The sequence below is a fragment of the Colias croceus genome, chromosome 13 (assembly GCF_905220415.1).
Source record: "Colias croceus chromosome 13, ilColCroc2.1".
Taxonomy (NCBI): domain Eukaryota; kingdom Metazoa; phylum Arthropoda; class Insecta; order Lepidoptera; family Pieridae; genus Colias; species Colias croceus.
In genome coordinates this window covers 8970543-8990954 of record NC_059549.1, presented here as the reverse complement: position 1 = coordinate 8990954, position 20412 = coordinate 8970543, and the positions used below count along the sequence as shown (strand labels likewise).

Below are 20412 nucleotides of genomic sequence, written 5' to 3'. Positions count from 1 at the left end.
GAATCATTTATTTGTTTACCCAGAGAAATATATACAAATCTTAAAATATAATTACAAAATACAGACCGAGTTTTAATTTTACACAAAAATAATAAACGTAAAAACATTTAAGGCATAAGTAATGCGAAATAATCTTTTCTTATTTACGTTGAAGAGGCTTATTTTGAACATTGTTAGCGCAATTTAAATTGATGTCTACAAAAATATTAAATGACTAATGCTTTAGCCACATTTTTTATTGTATTATGAAATCTATGACAATAAAGCCGGCTACTCACGTACATGCCGCAGGGGCAATATTGGAACAATCTCTGTTACAATTTCAGTTGTTCTCTAAATTGCCCCTGCTTGCCTATTCACAATAATTAAGAAGCCAATTAAGCGTGCAATTCCAATATTGCCTCTAATGCAGGTATGTGAGTAGCGCGCATTATAAAATCTTTAAAATATTTTATACAGAGTGAAAATTTGTGGAGCAGCAGCTTATACATGTAGACTTCTAGAGCATCAGATTTTTAATATTATATGAATTGAAGTAAAATTTTCATTTACTTAAAGAATTCTAGGCAAATTTTCAAAATTAATTATGAAACAAAATGAAGTAAATTTTTCGTAATATTATAAAAGTAGACTTTATAAGCCTGCTTACTTTACTTTTAAAAAAATAAGGAGAAAAAAGGTAAATATAATATTTTTCGTATTCATCTATAATTATGTCTGATTTCCATTGGTGTACCTACCAGAAACTTCCACGCTGTACAATAAAGGTTTAACACAAAAAAATTGCAAAAAGAAAATACCATTAGCATGAATTACCCTATCAATATCATAAATACTAAATAAGTTCTAATTACATTAATAGTTTAGTTAACACGATTAGAGTAAACTTTATAAAACACTATGCACACTTATGTCATGCTCTACTTCTTATGGTAGTTAAAATATATACATTACTTAGGAGTCACTAGTTCAGTTCTTAGTTACGATGCAAGAATTATACATATTATGACTTATTCTTAACTAGCTTTACGTTCGGATTGACTTGCATTTTCCATTGTAACCACCGCTTCCGTTTTTTCTGTTTATTTATTTGTATCGCAAAAACTCTTCAGACTTGTTGCATGTTTCGGTATTGTAAATGTTTAATCAGACAGGTTGACTTAAGTTTAATTAATTTATAGAGTCATAATACAAATGTTAATCTGTCTGTATGTATGAGTTCCTTGTGAATAAATAATTCGTTCAAGTATTGATTTACAGAGGCAACATTTACTTTATAACAATTAAATGTTAACATTAGACATCAATATAAGAAACAATTTAAAATAATTTTTTCGACAGTGGACGACGAAAAAGTGATGAATATTAACTATTCCATCTCAATTAATATTTTGTTCGTATCATGTATCTCACAATACATCTGATTTACGTTTTATGAAAACACATTTTAATTGCTTCGTTTTGTGTTGGTAAATTCTAGGGCATCGAATTATTTACACGTAAAAATTGAAATAAACAAGAGGTGTTGTTTATTTGGCTTTATATTTAACACAATATTTGCAAATACAAAATACAAGTATGAAAAGATTTTATTGCACAATAATAATCATATAATACAACAGTTATTTACCTATAATGACAATAAATAATTACATACGTCAACTCAATAATAACTAACAACAAAACGCACTTAAAATCTATTGTTATCAAACGTGTATATGTAACGGAATAAGTAAAAAAACTCACCATGAACATTTTAAAATAAAAAACTGTAAAAATATTACGAAATGCGCAATTCTCGAATACATTTAAAACCATTTTATCCATATAATGTAAAATGTGATTTAGGTCATGTATCATGAAAAGTAATTTTAAATAGAGATAGGTACCTTATATAAAAAAATACTATTTGTGGAACAATCTCAAAGGGGTAAAATGTCTCTTTGTCGTCGCAAATGTATTTTCAAACGTTAAATTCACAGTGAATGTTTCTACTTCAGTCAGTTTTACATTTAATTGTCACATGTATGTTTTATCGACCGCTCGAATACTCAAACAATTATTTTTACATTCAGCTGTAAGGATATTTGTGTAGAATAAGGGTGCTTTTTCACCAATAAAGTGCGGGGATGTGTAGCGAGGAATGTGTTTGTAAAGAACCAATCATATCGCTTCATTCAGTTTGAAGTTTGAAGAGTTTAGCGTTTGAAGCTATATTATTGGTTATTTACAAACACTACACAATACACAATACACATCCTCGCACATTAATTGTGAAAAAGCACCCTAATGGTAGATAAAAAGTAAGTAAACAAGTATTTTGGTGAACGTGTTAGCATTAGAGATATATTACGTATTAATTCGAATGCTAAAATATTATGAAGTACGTTTTCAATTATAAAAGTGTTGCTGTGTTATTTATTTACATATGTGAATTCGGTCCATCAATAATTCAGTTTTAATGTGGATTTTACGCTATTTAACGACAATTAATAAAAAATACACTTTGTTGAAATGGCAAAACATAAGCCAATAGTGAATAGTCATCGACTATGTTGTTTAAAGTCGAATAATAATATCTTTCAATCTCACACATCAAACTATTGCTAACCCCAATCATGTACATTAAAATTGTTTGAGTATTCGTTATCACAATGTATATAAAAGTATCTCAGTTACGTGTTTAGTGTAACATATGGAGGCATATCGCTGGCTTGGCTGGAACACTGCTTATGAGCCTGGCCCGCTTTTGGCACCAGCACTAATTGCTCCAAATCACCCTGTATGTATAACCGTATTAGTTTGCTTACTGCCAATTTTATCTGTGTGTTTGGTATTTGGTAAAATTTAAAACTACAATATATATAGTAAACTACTGTCTATATAATATAACATAATAAATTTGAACTGAATTGAAATAAAAATTCATAATAAAGTTCATCGAGTTAACAAAAACAAAACACAATTACGATAAGGCACGAAAATAACTTGACAATAAAAATGATTAACGGTTTCATTACGAAAAGTGAGCATAATGAAAAAAAGATACATTATACTATTCAGGAAAATTATGTCATCCGGGGAAATTAATTTTCCGGTTTTTATTTTCATCAAATCGCGTCGTAAACAAGATTTATTGTAAATTTTCTTACGTTTCTGCTTACAGGGCTTTTAGCGAAATGGGAGATTAATAAAATGTAGCAACTTTGCCAATTTGGAGAGTGAAATTATTTGGATTTCCTTATAGGTACTTTCCAGGAAACTGAATGGACAAGATATCTCTTTATTCTTAAAAATAAAATATTAATCCCTATGTACTAGCTTCGCTTTTTTCAAAATCACTGCAGGTTTTAGTATTGAATTATATTGAATATAAAATGTACTGAATGCAGTCACAAAATATAATAATTAAACCATAAATTTACAACACTACAAAATATGAGCAACGATCCTCCCTACACAACACTGATTAAAAAAAAATCAACGCAGGTCTTCATAAATTATGACCCTTGATAATAATAAAGGCACATACCGAGAAGAGATAGCCGATAATTAGATCTGCATCCCTAGGGGTGTCCAATGCGTCCTTTTCGAGGACGTCCGTCCGCAGCCATCGACAGTCTACGTATATTCTTACCGTGTTGTCGTCGTGTACGCTACAAAATAAAACTTATACGTTTAAAAGGTAAGCTTATATTTATTTTAATGGTAGTTTGGGTGAATGTTTAGTGAAAAAAAAAAAACAAGTAGATATCTCTCTCTATATCTTGTAATATTGATTGTTTTTATTACTTTAAATAAATTAACTCTAACTAAACGTTTATAACAACCACTTAATACTAGCTTCAGTGTGTCATAAAATTAAATTCACATTCATAAGTCAACAACAATCTCTATATTGTGCTCTAGATAAATAAAAAAGTTGAAAAGTTCATGCAAATTACTATAGAAGCTCCAGCCATGCATTTTTCAATGAAGTATGTTCATTTGATTATTTATTTCACCTTTATTCATATTTTAATCCATAAATATGCTTACGTTAAAAATAATAGAAGCACTACGCAAAAAAGCTTCAACTAAACCGGGTCGCGTCTGTTTGCGACATACATTTCTGCGAAAGCATAAACATAAAACATTGACATTGATATGCTAACGAAATACATCGAAAACTAATTTCAAATACAATTTGCGGGCCAATTATTCAGCATGCCTAGAAAATGAGTAAACTAATCCAACATTAATTGTACAGCTCTATTGTTCGGTAAGCCTTGCTATACCAGTATCATAATAGGTATCAATTTCTCCCCTAATGGTCATAGTGTATCAGTAGACGGTATAGTAAGATAAATTAGTTTGCAAGCTCAAAGAAAGCCATTTAACCTTAACACGGCTCGGGCGTTTTGTATAATGTGAGGTGATTTAAGTGTCCCACACAATGCTTTTAAAGCGAACACAATTCACGTCCTTTGTCGTGAATTGCATTTACTTCTTTTATCATGTCCCTCATTATTCACTGCTAAATATTGTACTCCAGGGTACGCCACCTTTCTGCGCTTACAATTGCTTGACATGAGTTATTGCGTATGTAGTTAAGCTACATATTATAGAGGTGGGAAATATATATGACCTCATTACACGAAAGGGGAAAAATTGGCGCAAAGGTACAGCTATTTTGCGAGGAACATAACAGTAAAAGAGTAAAAACGTCACGGAGGCAAACGGTGGTCGCAAAAGGACGTACTTACCTACCTAGATTAAAATATAATTTATATTTTTTCAACAAGATGAGACTATGGACTCACTTATTAATTAGTTATTTTATTAATTGGGCTATCTAACACCAAAATAATTTTTCAAATCGGACCAGTAGTTCCTGAGATTAGCGCGTTGAAACAAACAAACAAACTCTACAGCTTTATAATATTAGTATATATTATGGCACAGTTCAGCATTAAAATATTCATGGCTAGCTATAAAAATATGTTTTGCACTGTATACCTCCTCACTTCGTGAACATGAAATGCAAGCGATACTCAACGTGTTTGTGATTACTATAAAGTCGTATCAAACTACAGGTTTCAAGCGGACTCTACTTGTATCCTAAGATTTGTATCTAATATCTTGGGATTCATAATTCAGTTCAATATATTACTCTCTTGAGAAATCGTCTTAGAGTAAAATGAAAGAGGCGACATGACTATATCAATAATTATTTAGTAACAGCAAATGAGATATGATATAAAAAAAATATTTGCACAAATCTAAATAACAAAAATGAAAGAAGATTTATAAACGTATTAAAAAAGCTCGTTTTTAATCAAATACTTGATACATTTCGTTGGTTTAATATTTAATAATTTAACGAGAAGATCAAAAATGTTATCTCTTTCGTAATTTAATAATTTAAAAATATTTAATACTTGGATTAAGAGGCACTAAAGTATCTCTCAGATACGCAAATTACAATTTCAACAGTCTTTGACCTCGTGAAATGATTTCATTGCAACACTTAAACCCGTTGAGCAAACAAAATAACGCAACAATTTTTCGCGAAGCACATTTCCTAACTATTTTTAACTTGCAAAAGTTGGGTTGAAACCCACATCATGGGCAGAATAAAATTTCCCTGGGGCTTCGAGTTTCACTTCAGAATGCGATATCTGCTCGATTGCAAATATACATTTTTCATTCGGTTCGCTTTGAAAATGTTTCTAAACTGTTTTGCGTTAATGTTTACTATCGAATATGATCAATGATTTTTAGTATAACTTTAGAGGAATTTAAGACCACTGACGGTCGAACAGAAACAAATTTAATATTTATCTTTTCATCAAGAGTTCGACCTCGTTTACGAGATCAAAGGTTTGATTGAAATATTTTTAATCCGATCCTATTCAAATACTAATTGAGGCTGTATCCATTAGTTATATTTTAATTAAACCAAAAGAATAAAGATGGTTACAAAAGTAAATTAGAAATTCTTTAGTTTACTCAGTAGATACTTACGCGAATAACGCTAAAGAAATAGAAGAGTTCAAAAATAAATTTTACTGTATTCAATGATACGCATAGAATAAAAACAAGGAGGAAAATAGGTATCAGTGGTACATCAGCATATGCATGCATAAAAATACAATTCTATATTATATCACTAATGGCATACCTACTTAAAATATATAATATGTATGTAGAGTCTATATTATATGTTTTATTGTATCTACTATTTGTTAGTTCAAAAACTTAAAAATAATAATTATATAATAACCTACTAAGCTAAGCAAAGCCAGTCAAAATATTTAATTAAGATTTATATTTTTAGCAGTATATCAGACTACAGATTGACTAGTCTGTCAGTTATTGTAAAGTTTATAGAAGTTCAGAAATGTTATCTTAACTACAAAGATGCTTGTGAGAGAGTTCAATAACAAATTGTTTACTTCCAAAAGTTTAAAGCAAACACCTGAAGTGGTTATATTCCCTCGATCGAGATGAGGTATTTTATATACAAGTTGGAACATTTTAAACGTAAACATTGTATCGTAAAGTGCTCATATTACGTGGAAATTAATATTAGCTATTTTGCGATAAATTGTGCACTAGAAATTGCGGAATGGAATTTAATTAGAATATCGATTGTTTGTAAAATTATAGTCTAGTTGAATTCCTAACGCAATAACAAATGAATTGATTTTAATAAAATAAAATTAAGAAGACATAATATGAAAATGTACCTATATCTCATGAAAAATGTATTTGCATGCCGTTGAATAACGGCTAAACATGCTGAAATAATGTATCTTATTCTTAACACCTATGTATACCATGTTTACTTGCAAATAAACGATTTATTTATTTATTTATTTATTTATTTATTTCATGTTGCATAATATTTTCAATGGAAACAAATAGACACTTTATTAAAATTTGTTTATTGGTATAAAGAGAATATCATAAGTAATATTTCCATGCATATAATTATTTTATAAAGCAAAAATATTGGAAGAAACATACGGCTATAACATCCTTTGATTATAAATTCACACATACAAGACACAACACCAAACTTGCCTCAATCACTTACCTGATAGCAATATGGTGCCACCTGAAGTCGTACAAGGGCACGGCAAGATATATAGAGCGCGAGGACCCGCCGCCCGCGTGCACGAGCCGCGCCGCGCCGCGCCCCGCCAACTCGAGCGACAGGAACGAGCCCGAGCGCCGCCGCGAGCGTAGCGAGAACAGCGTGCCTTGCCCGTACCCCCCGCTCTAGTGGGGCAACGTGAGTACGTTATAAGCATATGAGTATGTGCGTATACAATACGTTACATAATATTATGTGTAACGATAGATATGGTGCTAGGCTGCTAGCTAAAGCTTCTACAAGGGCACGGCAAGGTATATAGAGCGCTAGGGCCCGCCGCCCGATAGCTCGAGCGACAAGAACGAGCCTGAGCGCCGCCGCGAGCGCAGCGAGAACAGCGTGCCTTGCCCGTAGCCCCCGCTCTAGTGAGTAACGTACTCGTGTGCTTATATAGTACGTTACACATGTATAACAACAGATATGGTGCAAGCTGAAGTCGTACAATGACACGACTAGGTATATATAGAGCGCGAGGGCCTTCGGCACGAGCCGCGCTCCAGCTCGTACCCACCGCTCTAGTAAGGTAATGTACTCGTTCTTATATAGCGGCTCGTTGCGTTTCTTACATAGAGCGATGGTCATTTTTTACCTAATGCTACGGCTGTAGTATACTGCAACCTACCTAAGTAATTTAATTATTTTTGTGTTTAGTTTTAAGCTTTAATATTGTATTTTTTTTACTGTGTGCTTTGGAATTAAATGTATTTTGTATATATTTTTTTCACATTATATCGCCAAGCGTAAAATGGTTTAGCAAAATACCTACCAAGTTCCATTAACTCCAAAAAAGGTTGGACCCGCGAGTTATGACAGAAACTATAACTCGTAGCTCCTTCCTTTTTTTTAGCCAAGGCCATTAGGCCTGTCTTACGTTATTTATTATTTATTGAACGTTTATTACACCCCATGTTTAAATTTAATTTAATTTGTTTACAGAAATAAGAATGTGCCTTCTATAAAATTTGCTTTAGTACAAATTAAGCTGCCCCTAACAATATTGAGCATTCTGTCTATATCTGATGATCTCAAGTCAATAAATACCTCTTCAATATACATATTTTATACCAAACTTTGTACCACTTTAGTAGTTAATTTTTAGACAAAGACAAAAGTTCAGTGGCATAACAAACTTGGTGCCAATGTTAATAAGCTTTTATTTTTATTTGGTACCTGATATTAAAAACAAAATTGGAATTTTAAAAACAAAATTAACTTTCTTCGCTGAAATCTTAATAAGGCAATTGAAATTCTGATAAAATTTAATATGAAAAAAAAACAACTATAAATAATTAATTTATTTGAACTTGAATAAGAAAAAAGCTTTGAAATTAATAAAATTATGCAAATATTCAGAAATTTCCTGAAGGTTTTACTTAATAGTAATTTATTTGTTGGAAGATAATTTCTTAACGCTTTGTATGAAACACAGGTTTTAATAATTAATCTATAAATAACCTTTCGTAATATTCCTTTGAACTTGAAGTATAACCCTTCGGATTTTTAATTATTAATTACGTTAAAATTTAAGAGTTTTTTCCTCTATAATTTAGTTGTCTCTACATGCTGCTCTACTATACATGAGCATAGAAAGCTAGCACTAAGCTAAATTTACCTTGTGAATAAAATATAGCGTCTTCTGTGTTATCAATCGAGTTTTGTAATCTCAATCAAATTCAAAATCTTTGTATTGTTTTACCTATTATATTTGTCGCATAATAAGAACGCACTATATTCGTAATAACTAATATAAAACCCAATAGCACTGGAAAAAAAAAAACAAAACACAATTTCATAACCACTTTATTAACCTTACGAGCAACACTTACCTCAGGCCGCAACCTCAAGGACAGGAACAAACTGAACTCCCTCGGGAACGCCTTCCCCGCAGCGAAAAGCTCGGAGGAAGCTATCCAAATGTAGGAGTTTGGGCGTAGCGTGAACGCGTGAGGGCGGTCTGACACGCGGCCCCAGCGCGCTTGAGCGGGGTGAAAGTTACGCCGTGCGCTTGGCGCAAGCGGGTTTATTGTACCTATGACCATAAATGAATATACCTTTCCAACTTTATATTATAATGCACAAAAAATAAGGTGACTGCGGACACAGCAGTAATTATTGTTTTTTTTTTTTAATAGCAAAAAATAGCAGTAGCTAGAACGCGTTCGCAAAGTGAACGCGTGCGGGCGGGGTGGATGAATATAATATAGTATAACCACAAGAGAGAGAGAGAGTAGGTAAGAAACGGGCGCAGCGTGAATGCGTGAGGATGGTCTGACACGCGGCTCCAGCGCGCTTGAGCGGGGTGGAAGTTACGCCGCGCGCTTGGCGCGAGCGGGTTTATTTTACCTGATCAAATATATGTGTTGGTACATAATGCTATGTTTTTACAATAGATTATGTTATTTTGAAGAAACAATTAATTTGATATCAAGTATCAGCTGTACTATCACTGTTTTTCCTGATATTATTAAAATAGCAAAATAACTAATATTGTCAATATATAAAAAATACGTTGGATTGTGTTTTAACTTTGCAATACAACATCAAAACGTATCTTATCTGCAGATTTATACAAAGTTAATTGGATTTATCAGTTGTTAAATTTTATAATAGGTAAGCTATTTTTAGAAACCTGTGCAAAGTCGAGTACTTACTTAATTGAATTCAAAGAAAATTTCTAAAAATAAGTTTATTCGACAAACCAATATTCTGAAACATCGACGCCTCTTATGAATACAGGTCGTCTGATCTCGATGGCCCATATAAAACTTTTTGTCTGCTTCCCTGTCAAAGTGTGTATGCGAGTGTTACAGCTGATATATTCTTGTTTAATTTTTACGGTTCACTGGGCGATAAAACTTCTGGACATCTATTTTTCTTTTCAGATATTTACGTTATATTCATGTTGAAGACTGCAGTCATATTAAAGAGAAAACAAACAATGAACTTATTTGTATTGATTTATTTTCTTAATTCATAATTTCATAATACATTGCTTACATATGTTGCTATAAGTAAATTATTTCTACATCTAGCAACACGAAATCTAACTAATGCACTGAGAATCGCCACGCAGGCTTCTATAGTTCCAAACCTTCTAGAAACTGTTCATAAAAACTGTACTTACTCTTTTATTTTTTGTTCTCATAATATCACTCTTTTTACTCACCTTCACAATCGAAGGAGTTACACGATGTCCACTGCTCCCCGTACCCCTCACACGTGGGTTTAGAGCAGTATCTCCGACGCGTCTGTCTCCCTCCCCCGCACGTTTTACTACAAGGGCCCCACTCTCCCCACCCGGCCCAACCTTTAAACATTTATATAATTATAAAAAAGTAATAATCATAATTAATTACTATTTCATAGAAATTTAGAGTGATTGTATGCAAAGTTATTTAATTTGAAAATTAATTTAGCATACAATGTAACGAGCTTATTTAAAGTTATTATTACTAAATACTTAGTACGCTAGTATTTACTTTTAATTAATATAATATATCTAAATCCAAACAAGTTTAATATTAATAAAGAAGTGTAATGGTTATTTCATCATGTGATGTATGTACCGTTATTCCAAGAAGGCATCTAATAACATTCGATTCTTATTTCATTGAACTCAAATTAGATGTAGAAGATAGCTGTGCGTAAATTCTACGAGATTACATTAACGATCAAAATATGAAAGTAATTCATATTCATTTCAGTACAGGTAAAGATCCAATATTAAAATAAAATTTAAAATATCCATAAAATGGTTCTTTAATTTTTTTAAAGATTTTTATCTATATAAAATATTCCCCTTATGAGCATTTATGAGACAGTACCAAGGACAATACATAAAGTTTACAGTTACAAACTTAATAGACTTTATTTCATATAAGTAACAAAGGTGTAGTTTGACAGCAGCACGGCCTCCTCAAACTGACAGCGAATTTGCCAGACTCACTGCTATAATTTTAACTGACAGACTAATCCAAAATGGCTAACAATTTTGATAGTAAAAAATAAGTTGTTTTATTAACGTTGAAGTCGTTTAGTGTAAAGTGTACGTTGTTGTAAACTATAATTCACTTTATGATTTCTAAATGAAACAAATCCAAAATGGATACAATTATAACGCAAATCCTTCCGCTAATTTGTTTCCCTTTCATGTTTAAACTATGGGAGTGGAGCGTTTTGACGAAGCTTTGTAGCTGCCTGAGGCGGGGTTTATGTAAAATAATTTTATGTAAAATACTACGTACAAAACTGTCTTTATCCGCATGTAATTAAACATTTATCGAAGTTATCCTGACAATCTATACAAATGATTGCAATTGGAAATCCCACGGAAATCCCTATTAAACGACTTACAAGACTTATTCTGTTGGATTTTGATATGACATTACTCCATTCTGAAAGAATGAAATTCGTCAGAAATATTAAAATAAATACATAATAAGTATTAGAGAACCCGAATTATTGGTAAATATTCGATTATAAAGCTAAAGTGGGTAAAATTACCATAATTCTCATGAAATTTGAGCATGATGTGAAACCTAAGTAGTTGAAAAAGAAGAAGTTAAATATTACGATAAGTAATATTTACCTCACTATAATAAGATATATCTATATTCAACAACGAAAATCGTTTCAGTCTTCACACTAAGTTATTTATAGATTCCAGAACAGCTTTCCATATTTTAAATGAAATCTCCCTGAATTGAAAATTACAGTGGCGAGGTTTATTTACTTATAGATATACAAGTATTGATAAATGAACGTTTCTTTATGGTTATTGTGTTAGTGTAGAGCGAGGATATAACGCTATTTATAGTTTCAATTTCGTTTGAATGCTAAATGAACTGAGACGATTTATAACGATGAAGTTTAAATCAAATAAAGCTTCGCTGAGATCGTTGTGAAAATAACGTGATAATAATGCAATGAAACGAGATAAAAAACAGATAGCTTTCTACTTTGACTTAGCGCCGATTTTTCAATCCTTGGTTAAAATTAATCCGTCCAATACACGAACATTTTAAAATGTCACCTGTAAACTGTCAAATATACGGACAATTATTATATAGAATATATTTTTGAAATGGTAGCAGGTATATAACGTTATTCAATGAATAAGTTTTAATCAAGGATTGAAAATCAGTCCGTAATGATATACGTATATTTTTTTGTACTTTTAGATCAAAACAAAACCTATTTCCGGACAATTCGTTTATTAATCGGTTTTTATTTTACATAGAACCTTAAATTCGTCAGCATCTTCGTATTAAAGAATGTCGATACTCACATAATTGTTTCTTAAATATTTCTATACAATCATACACAAACCAACTAAATGTAGTTAATTTCGCATTATTACATCGATATTCCCCTGTGGTTGCGAAGTTATTTCAAGGCAAAAATATAAATATCCGTTATAAAGTTGGAAGCCGCATTCTTATGAGATTCATCTTAGTTGCGATTCAGTATTAAGTTTTCGAAGCAGGAGTTTAAAAGTTATTTCGAGTTCGTGGTCGTGATGTGGCTTTGACGTTTTGAGCTGTTTTACATTATGTATTCTCAATCTGTGTTAGATAAGTTTGTACTTTTATAATCACTTTGGACGTCGTTGCCATAATTTCGTAGTAGTGCAATCTGTACCGTTTAATTTCCTTATTTATGAGTTTTTTTAAATTCTTTTAAATTTATGTTTTGCTATTAGATTTATCTGAAAACTATAATCAGTTGCCAACTCTATTATCAATAACGTGTTATGTAGAGTATATTATGTTTCTGTAATTTTGGTACTATTGTACATGTACTTTTCTGTACTATTTAGTCATCGCACGTTCATAATAATATTAGATTAAATAATATTAACTCATTTCAAATGCTTTATGACGTTGCTCACCAGAGATACCGAACCATAATTTATTTTGTCAATGTGCAACAAAATTTTGGTTAAAATTCCAAATAAAATTATCTAACAAAGTATTATCATAATATTATATACCCTATAGGGCGTATTGTATCATAGATATAAGTAGATTTAGTCAAACTGTAAGCTGTGAAGTTTTCAAACAAATAAATAAATAAATAAGCATATAATATGTATAAGTACAACCAATCTATTCATAATACAATCAACATCAATATTATTAATTCAATTGCTTCTACAGACGAACTACAACTTCAAACTATACAAGAACTCACCTACAGCATTCCAAATGCCTATATCTACACCCAGGCTCCACGGTACAGCTGCCGAGGTGGCTTCTAACCACGGACCATCAGGTGGCGTAGTCTCCAGGTCTACAGCGGGTTCGCTGACCCGCGCGAAGACCACCATCTCACTCTGTGGTGACATGCTCCAGTTGAAGCAATTTAGTAGTTGAGAGCTGATCTTGAGGTTCACTTGTCTGTAAGGAATGAGGGGTCTGTACGTCGCTTGGTAGTAAACATTGTGGATTGGTAATTGATGTCGTTTTTGTACATAAATGATGAATATAGAGTAAGATTAAATGATACAAGATTGTCAGTTTGTAAAGCATTCTTTTTTGTAAGTAGATAATAAATGCAATCACATAAAACTAAAATGTGTCTCATTTCATGAATAATTATGTGCTTTAATGTAACAGGAATAGGTAATAAAAGTAGTGGCAATATTTTAAAGACAATACCCAAAAAAATATTTAGGTATAGGTACGATGAACTATCAATCAAGTAATATACCGTTCGTCAATTTATCGTTTAATAGTCTAAACTTTTGATAGAATCCCGGTATACATTATGAAGCAGGTTAATGGTAGGTATAAATCTTGCCTCATTCTATTCTATAGCCGTGTACGTAAAAGCGGAATATCTATTAAAACTTTGCTATTTGAAGTGAGCCGAACTATTCCAGCGAGCAATTACACCGGTCCCAGGTGAAATAAATAAAGCTATGTAATTTCACACTCCATTGTAATTTTAAAAATGTGCTTTAGATTTCGGAGCTCTTCCATATTTATGAGTTTAATGGATTTCAAAAAAGTTTATTTAAGTACCAAACTAACACAATCTATCTGGCCGACTGTGATCGAGTGATGAATATTCAAACTTTTAGATTTTATTTCGATTGTCTTTTGTTACAAAATTGCTTCAGTAGGTTTGTAGTTATGATAAATGACTTAGGGCAGATTTTTCAAACTTGTTAAAACTTATTCATCGAATATCGTATTAATCAACCATTTAAAAAATGTGCTACTTGACCACTTTTTGACAGGTGACGTCTGTATATTATTGTGTACAAATTGTGTAATACCACATGTAATACTATATTCGACGGATAAGATTTAACCAAGGATTGAAAACTCAGCCCTTAGTATATTTTTTTTAAATATCTTAAATAGACGGGGACAAATTTTATTTTGTATGGAAATTATAGGAAACTATCAATAAGAAAACTACACAAATATAAAAGTTATTAGACATCAAATAAGGTAGAATAATGACGCATTAAAAAATGTAGAGTCGTATTTATTCAACACGATTTCGTAGTTCTAGCTAGTTTCATAGAAAAGTTATTTTACAAAGTTTCATCTTAAAGGATTACCTTCGAGGCGGGAATTAAACCGCCAACGGTGAGGGAACCTTTTTCTTTCTTTGCCACAATCGATTCCCTAACCCAGTTTTCTAGGGTTGCTAGCAGGTCAAACAAATGACACACAATTTGCATAGTCTGTTGACATTTTAATTCGCGAAATCCAGACTTAATATTTATCTCTTAATCAAATAATCTGCGTAGAAATAATTCAATCTAGGTTTCTTAGAACTAATCTTAAATTAAATTCGTGTTGAATATAAATAGAGGTTTAAAAGGTAGGCGGGTAGTCGAAGTGAGATGATTTATTAATTTAATTACCCAAAATAACTTGTTCTAACATTTGCTTACTTGTGTGTAGCTACCCACTACATAAGGCTTATTGACGGATGACATAGATATATCAGATCTAGATAAATTACCAAATAAAACGATATATTAAACTATAAATTGGATACAGTAATTGGATTAAAACAGTAATATAACTCATAACTTTCCAACAACATCAAGTTATACGGTATCATCGCTAATGCATTACTCAAACACTCAAGTTAAAGTTATAACTTATGTCTATACAGAAATTACCACGCTACAGAAATAACGCGAGAGTATTCATGATCATTTTTCATTGCGAATTATAGAATAATTAGCACAATTTGTTGAATGTAAAGTAGAAACGGTAAGATAATAAATACAAATTACCTCTAAGTCTTTTATGCATTTTTTATTTGGATTATTTGTATTTAGTACAATGAATATTTGTTGTTTTATGGTAATAATCAGAATATAATCGACTGAAATAGGTAGGTATCCTCACTATTTATCTACACTGATGAAGCTATAAAACATGCGTACAATATATTATTATCGAAATAATATTAATTTAAAAGTAAAATGAAGTTGAAATGAAGTTACGCCGTCGTAATTTCTAGAACATTCTTTTGAAAGAAATACGAATAGAAATAAAAGCGTTTAAACTGAAACAGTCTTAGTGACAACTAAAATGATATAAAAAACCTTCATATGCTCATACAACTTCAACTTAATATGCTCATTAGTTTTCAATAATCATTTTTTAAACCATTATAACAAGCCTGTGTCCACTAACTATACTTTCTTTTCTTTGTAAAATTTTAGCAAAAATAATGTCATTTCTACACAAGTAGAAACAAAAAAAGAAATACTAAGATATACGAATGTGTGCTATTTACACGAGCGAATACGGGACTTCATTTGAGAGATTACACGCAAGGCACGTTGTATCTGACATAAGTCAAAGCTTAGCTCCTGCTCTTTGCATTGCTATAATTTGCATGCGAAAAGATTGAAAGCAATGAGAATTCTGGAACCTTCGTGTTTATATTTTATAATTTACCTATGAAATAAACCTAACGTACCTATTAGTTACGTCATTAAATAAATACTTTACACACGAATTTAACTAATAGTAAAACAAAATATTTACACAATATTTGGTGATAGGCGTTAATTCTAGGAATAATGTTACGGTGATCAAAAGCATAACATAAAAATGAGTGCATTTACTATTTTAAATTTTCCTTTATCAATATTGTTCGCTTCTTAGATAACGAGAAACGGCGTTCCACAAGTACTGTTTGGTCTCCACTCTACGTTGATAAGATAGAATTCTGTTTCAAGCATAAACTTTTATTTTATCTTGTACGAGCCCGTAGCGAGCGCATAAAAGCAATAACACCAACAGCAATACAACTTTTACAATGGCTTGTACGCATTAGAACTTATTCAAGCGAACCAAAAAGTTCAAGACGAATATATATTTGGAGATATCTGAGTACCTACACTGTTAACAGGTACTGACAGTAGCGAAACTCTCTAGAAAACGTTCGTATAGCTCACTCACATAAAAGTATCTATCAAATTGCATCGACTCCTAAACGTCTGTTCGCTTAGGAGCGTATGTTTAAATGACGGGCGAATGCACCTGTGTGAATTTTTGCCTTTATCTACTCTCTGGTTTCATTAATTCAATGGTTTCATTGGAATGGTTTCATTATTCGAAGTAATATGTTGGCCCGTAGGTTTGCACGGTGTTCTTACGACGTCAAAATGACGCTTTTTCGAGCCTACTGTCAGACTTTTTACACCTGCAGCCTTTGGGTCAAGTATACACAGAAGGCATACAGCGCCCTGCGTGTGCAATATAACAATGCCTTCAGGATGCTTGTTGGGCTGCCGCGTTATTGTAGCGCTTCTGGTATGTTTGCCGATGCTAGAGTGGACGATTTTTATGCCATAATTCGCAAACGATGCGCTTCTCTCCGGCACAGAATAGATACCAGCACCCACGGCATGTTGAGGGCACTTAGTGACCGGTGGGACTGCCCGATGCTTGGTCGATGGGTGAGACTGCACACACAGGTCGGCTCTAGATAGGTAGTTATTAATGCGTGCTTTGTTCTGCGGCTGTCTGACTGAAATGATTTTTATTAACTGTTATTTAATTAATTAGAAATAAATGTTTATTATATTTTAATTTATTGATTTTAAAATAGTAATTTTTTCGATTTATAATATGTATCTAAATTTAATGTTTTTGGACATGATTTATCAATGATTAATTAACTAGAAATGAAGTATATTATATTTTAATTTTTGTATTATAATTTTTGACATTGTTATTAATATGCATGTTTGTTAGATGATAATTTTTGATTCATATGTACCTAAATTTATTCACTATGGACTTCATGTGTCTGCAAATAAATGATTATTATTATTATGTTTCTCATTTCCATAATACTCGGGTACCACCAGAAGGACGGTACCCGGATCTTTGGAAGGCTTACGTGGGGACACGGATCCAACACGCAGAGGCCCTTTCGAGAATTTTAATGTGTTGTGGGACACCAGCCGCAGCCTGCCCATGACTGCACTATAGAGATACAGCCCTAGGCAGTCCGCGGCCGATGTGGGACTATTGCAGGGTATGGAAATTTAATAATTGGGCTATGGATTGGGATGCTAAATGGACTGGTACTGGGGACTATGGGAAACTATGGCACCTGCCTTTCTACTAAAAGAAAGTAAAAATATGTTGGCAGGTGGTGACTCGCCCTCTCACTGTATGGGCCCCCGAAACAAGTCGCTGCAGTAGTGCGACAAGGGGGCAACATATTGTGAGCAGCTAAGGGTGGAGAGGCGTCCCTGGACTTTAAACTCCGATCACGCGCTCCCTGAGGGTCCAGCATCACGTGCCCACTCGCCACTTACGCTTCGCATCCACCCTTCGAGCTAAAAGCTCTCGCGACTCCACTCTGGCCGGCCGGTTAAGGCAAGCCAGAGGTGGGGGTCCTGTCCTCGTCAGGCTTCACTCCGACCGGCCGGTGAAGGCAAGCCGGAGATGAAGACAGGGGCCTCCCCCGGGAGCGCTCGGTTCCCGCGGGGTCGCTACTCCCCGACACCCCGCCACAAGGTGTCCTGCGGGTTGACTGACTGCACGGGTGAAATATCTATTGTCACGTAGACCATAGATATTTCAACCGTGGGCGATGGGGTCGTCACATCCCTACGCCCTTATTATTATTATTATTAAATTTCGTATTATATACGAGTAAAGTGTACGATTACAATAAACTTAAACTTTTACATCTTCTTTACTGATTACTGAAAACTCCTTGATGCGTATGCCTGCGTGAGTAAGCCGTTTCGAACGTTTTGTAAAGAGTTAACCTACTGTTCGTATCTGTTTACTGTGGTACCCATTGCGATTCGTATCACGCAGCACTTAGGTAGCAGAAATTTAATTACACGGATCGCGAGCCCGCGAACTTTGTTGGTTTAATTGAGTTCCATACTAATCTTTAACTCGCTCTTAGCGAAGTACGATACCTAAGTTATAGGTGTGGAACTTGGGAACCGCTAATGGCAACACTGTGTTCGAATCGCTGATACTCTTCGAGAGGTAGAAAAAATCTATAATTTACTTTGGGTAAATTTCAGGGAACTTTGCCATTAAATAATCAACGGGAGTTTTTAGGTAAAGTGGTTTTTATGTAAAGAAAAGTATGGAAAATGTCAAAGTGTAACAAAGAGAACAAGGTGGTTTTAAACGATTTTCTCTTAAAATTCTGTTTCAGGATCTAATAAAATTATACCCATCTTGCTAACTCTGTAAAGCATTCCGCGCAATGTTTTGTGTGCCTTTGTGTGACTTTTTCATTTTATGTGAACTTATATTTATTTATTTTATGAATGTATGCATAAAAATACTTTATTTAAGCCAAAACAAGGAAACAATACGAAAAAACACAGACAATATATTACGTTCAATTTTTTTTTGTGTATTGTAAATAGACTCATAGAACTCTATCGCCTTTCCTTTATATAAATTTGTTTGAAATAAGAGCATCCACATAGCTTCCTAATACTTATCTTTCTATCCTTTCAGTTAACAGTATCAAGGCTTTATTCCAAGAACATCCTTTAGTTTTCATTTCTTGAAACGAGGCATCCACTCAAAATAACATTTGTTATGGTGGATGGTATAAGTTAAAGAAACAATTTGTTTAAAAACATAAACTTAAATTATTAATAAACATGACATATTCATCAATTATTAATAATAATTATAAATAACAGCTTGCGTGCATTTTTGTCACTATATTATGGAATTAGCCTATGCTAAGATGTAATTTGTTATCATTATTCCATAGAAGATAATTTAAAAGAAAAGCACTTACTGACAAAACAATATCGCAATATAGAGTCGTAGTAAGTATGCTAGAATAGTAGTAATATATGTCGTAGTAAGAAATCGAGTTCTACATAATAATATAATACATGCGATGTTCCCAGCCTGCGCATGTTAATTAATCAGTTAAATTGTTAGGAATGTCACCGGAATGTGTGAATTTTGTTAAGCTTATGCCGTTAACCTTTACTTGGGGTAGAATGGGATTGTATGGAGTTCCCTTTGGCGGCATTCTTTGGATTTCATTAGATGAATGTGTCTGTGTTTGTGGATTTTTTTACTTTATCATGCAAATAGTACCTACTATATGCATAGATATTTTGCTGTTAATAACCATAGTGTCGTTATAGGAACAGCCCATTTTGTTGCTTCGTAGTTTATGTTTTTAATACAATACAGTACGATTCAAACTTAATGGCAGCTCGGCTCGGAACATCGAACGATCTGATGCGCAGAAAAAAAATTTAGATATCAGCGGGACGGACGTTAAGGTACGGATATGCGCGTAGCTAACTTTCGAACCGCCATTAAGTTTGAATCTAACTATAAAAATCAGTCAATCTACAACTGCCTTATCATTTAAATCTCAAAATTAAATCTCAAATATAATTTAAAACGCTTCCAAACATCACTTATACGCAACAAAGTTCGTGCGATCCTAACACAACTCTAGCAAACTTCACTTTGAAAACTTCTGAGGTGGCTATTACCTCTTGTAAGCGTTTTGTTGGTAAGCGATAGCCAAGTTCTATATGTACCTAATGTTCTATAATATGTAATGTTTTAGTTTTTTTCTCTGTTATATGATGAACACTTTACGTTTGACACTGAAGTTTTTATTGCGTTTTGTTAATGATGGATATTGCGCTTTTGTTTAAGTAGCTAGGTGCGTTTCCTAGTGTAAATAAATAAATAAAAATATCTTTATTTGCTCAAATGTGGGTCCCTTATAGGCAGATTGGCTAATTTATCGATAAA

General features: G+C 32.8%; 1 protein-coding gene across 1 annotated transcript in view; it reads right to left on the bottom strand.

The window, feature by feature from the left end:
* Positions 1 to 2253: 2253 nt before the first annotated feature.
* Positions 2254 to 20412, bottom strand: part of LOC123696973 — a 36396-nt gene continuing 18237 nt past the window's right edge. Inside the window, exons 4-9 of the mRNA XM_045643372.1 lie at positions 13334 to 13539; positions 10308 to 10448; positions 8968 to 9170; positions 7082 to 7266; positions 3533 to 3656; positions 2254 to 2780 (exon numbers count right to left, since the gene is read on the bottom strand). Of these exons, the coding sequence (XP_045499328.1) occupies positions 2676 to 2780; positions 3533 to 3656; positions 7082 to 7266; positions 8968 to 9170; positions 10308 to 10448; positions 13334 to 13539 (964 nt within the window). The 3' untranslated portion in view covers positions 2254 to 2675. The remainder of the gene's footprint in view (positions 2781 to 3532; positions 3657 to 7081; positions 7267 to 8967; positions 9171 to 10307; positions 10449 to 13333; positions 13540 to 20412) is intronic.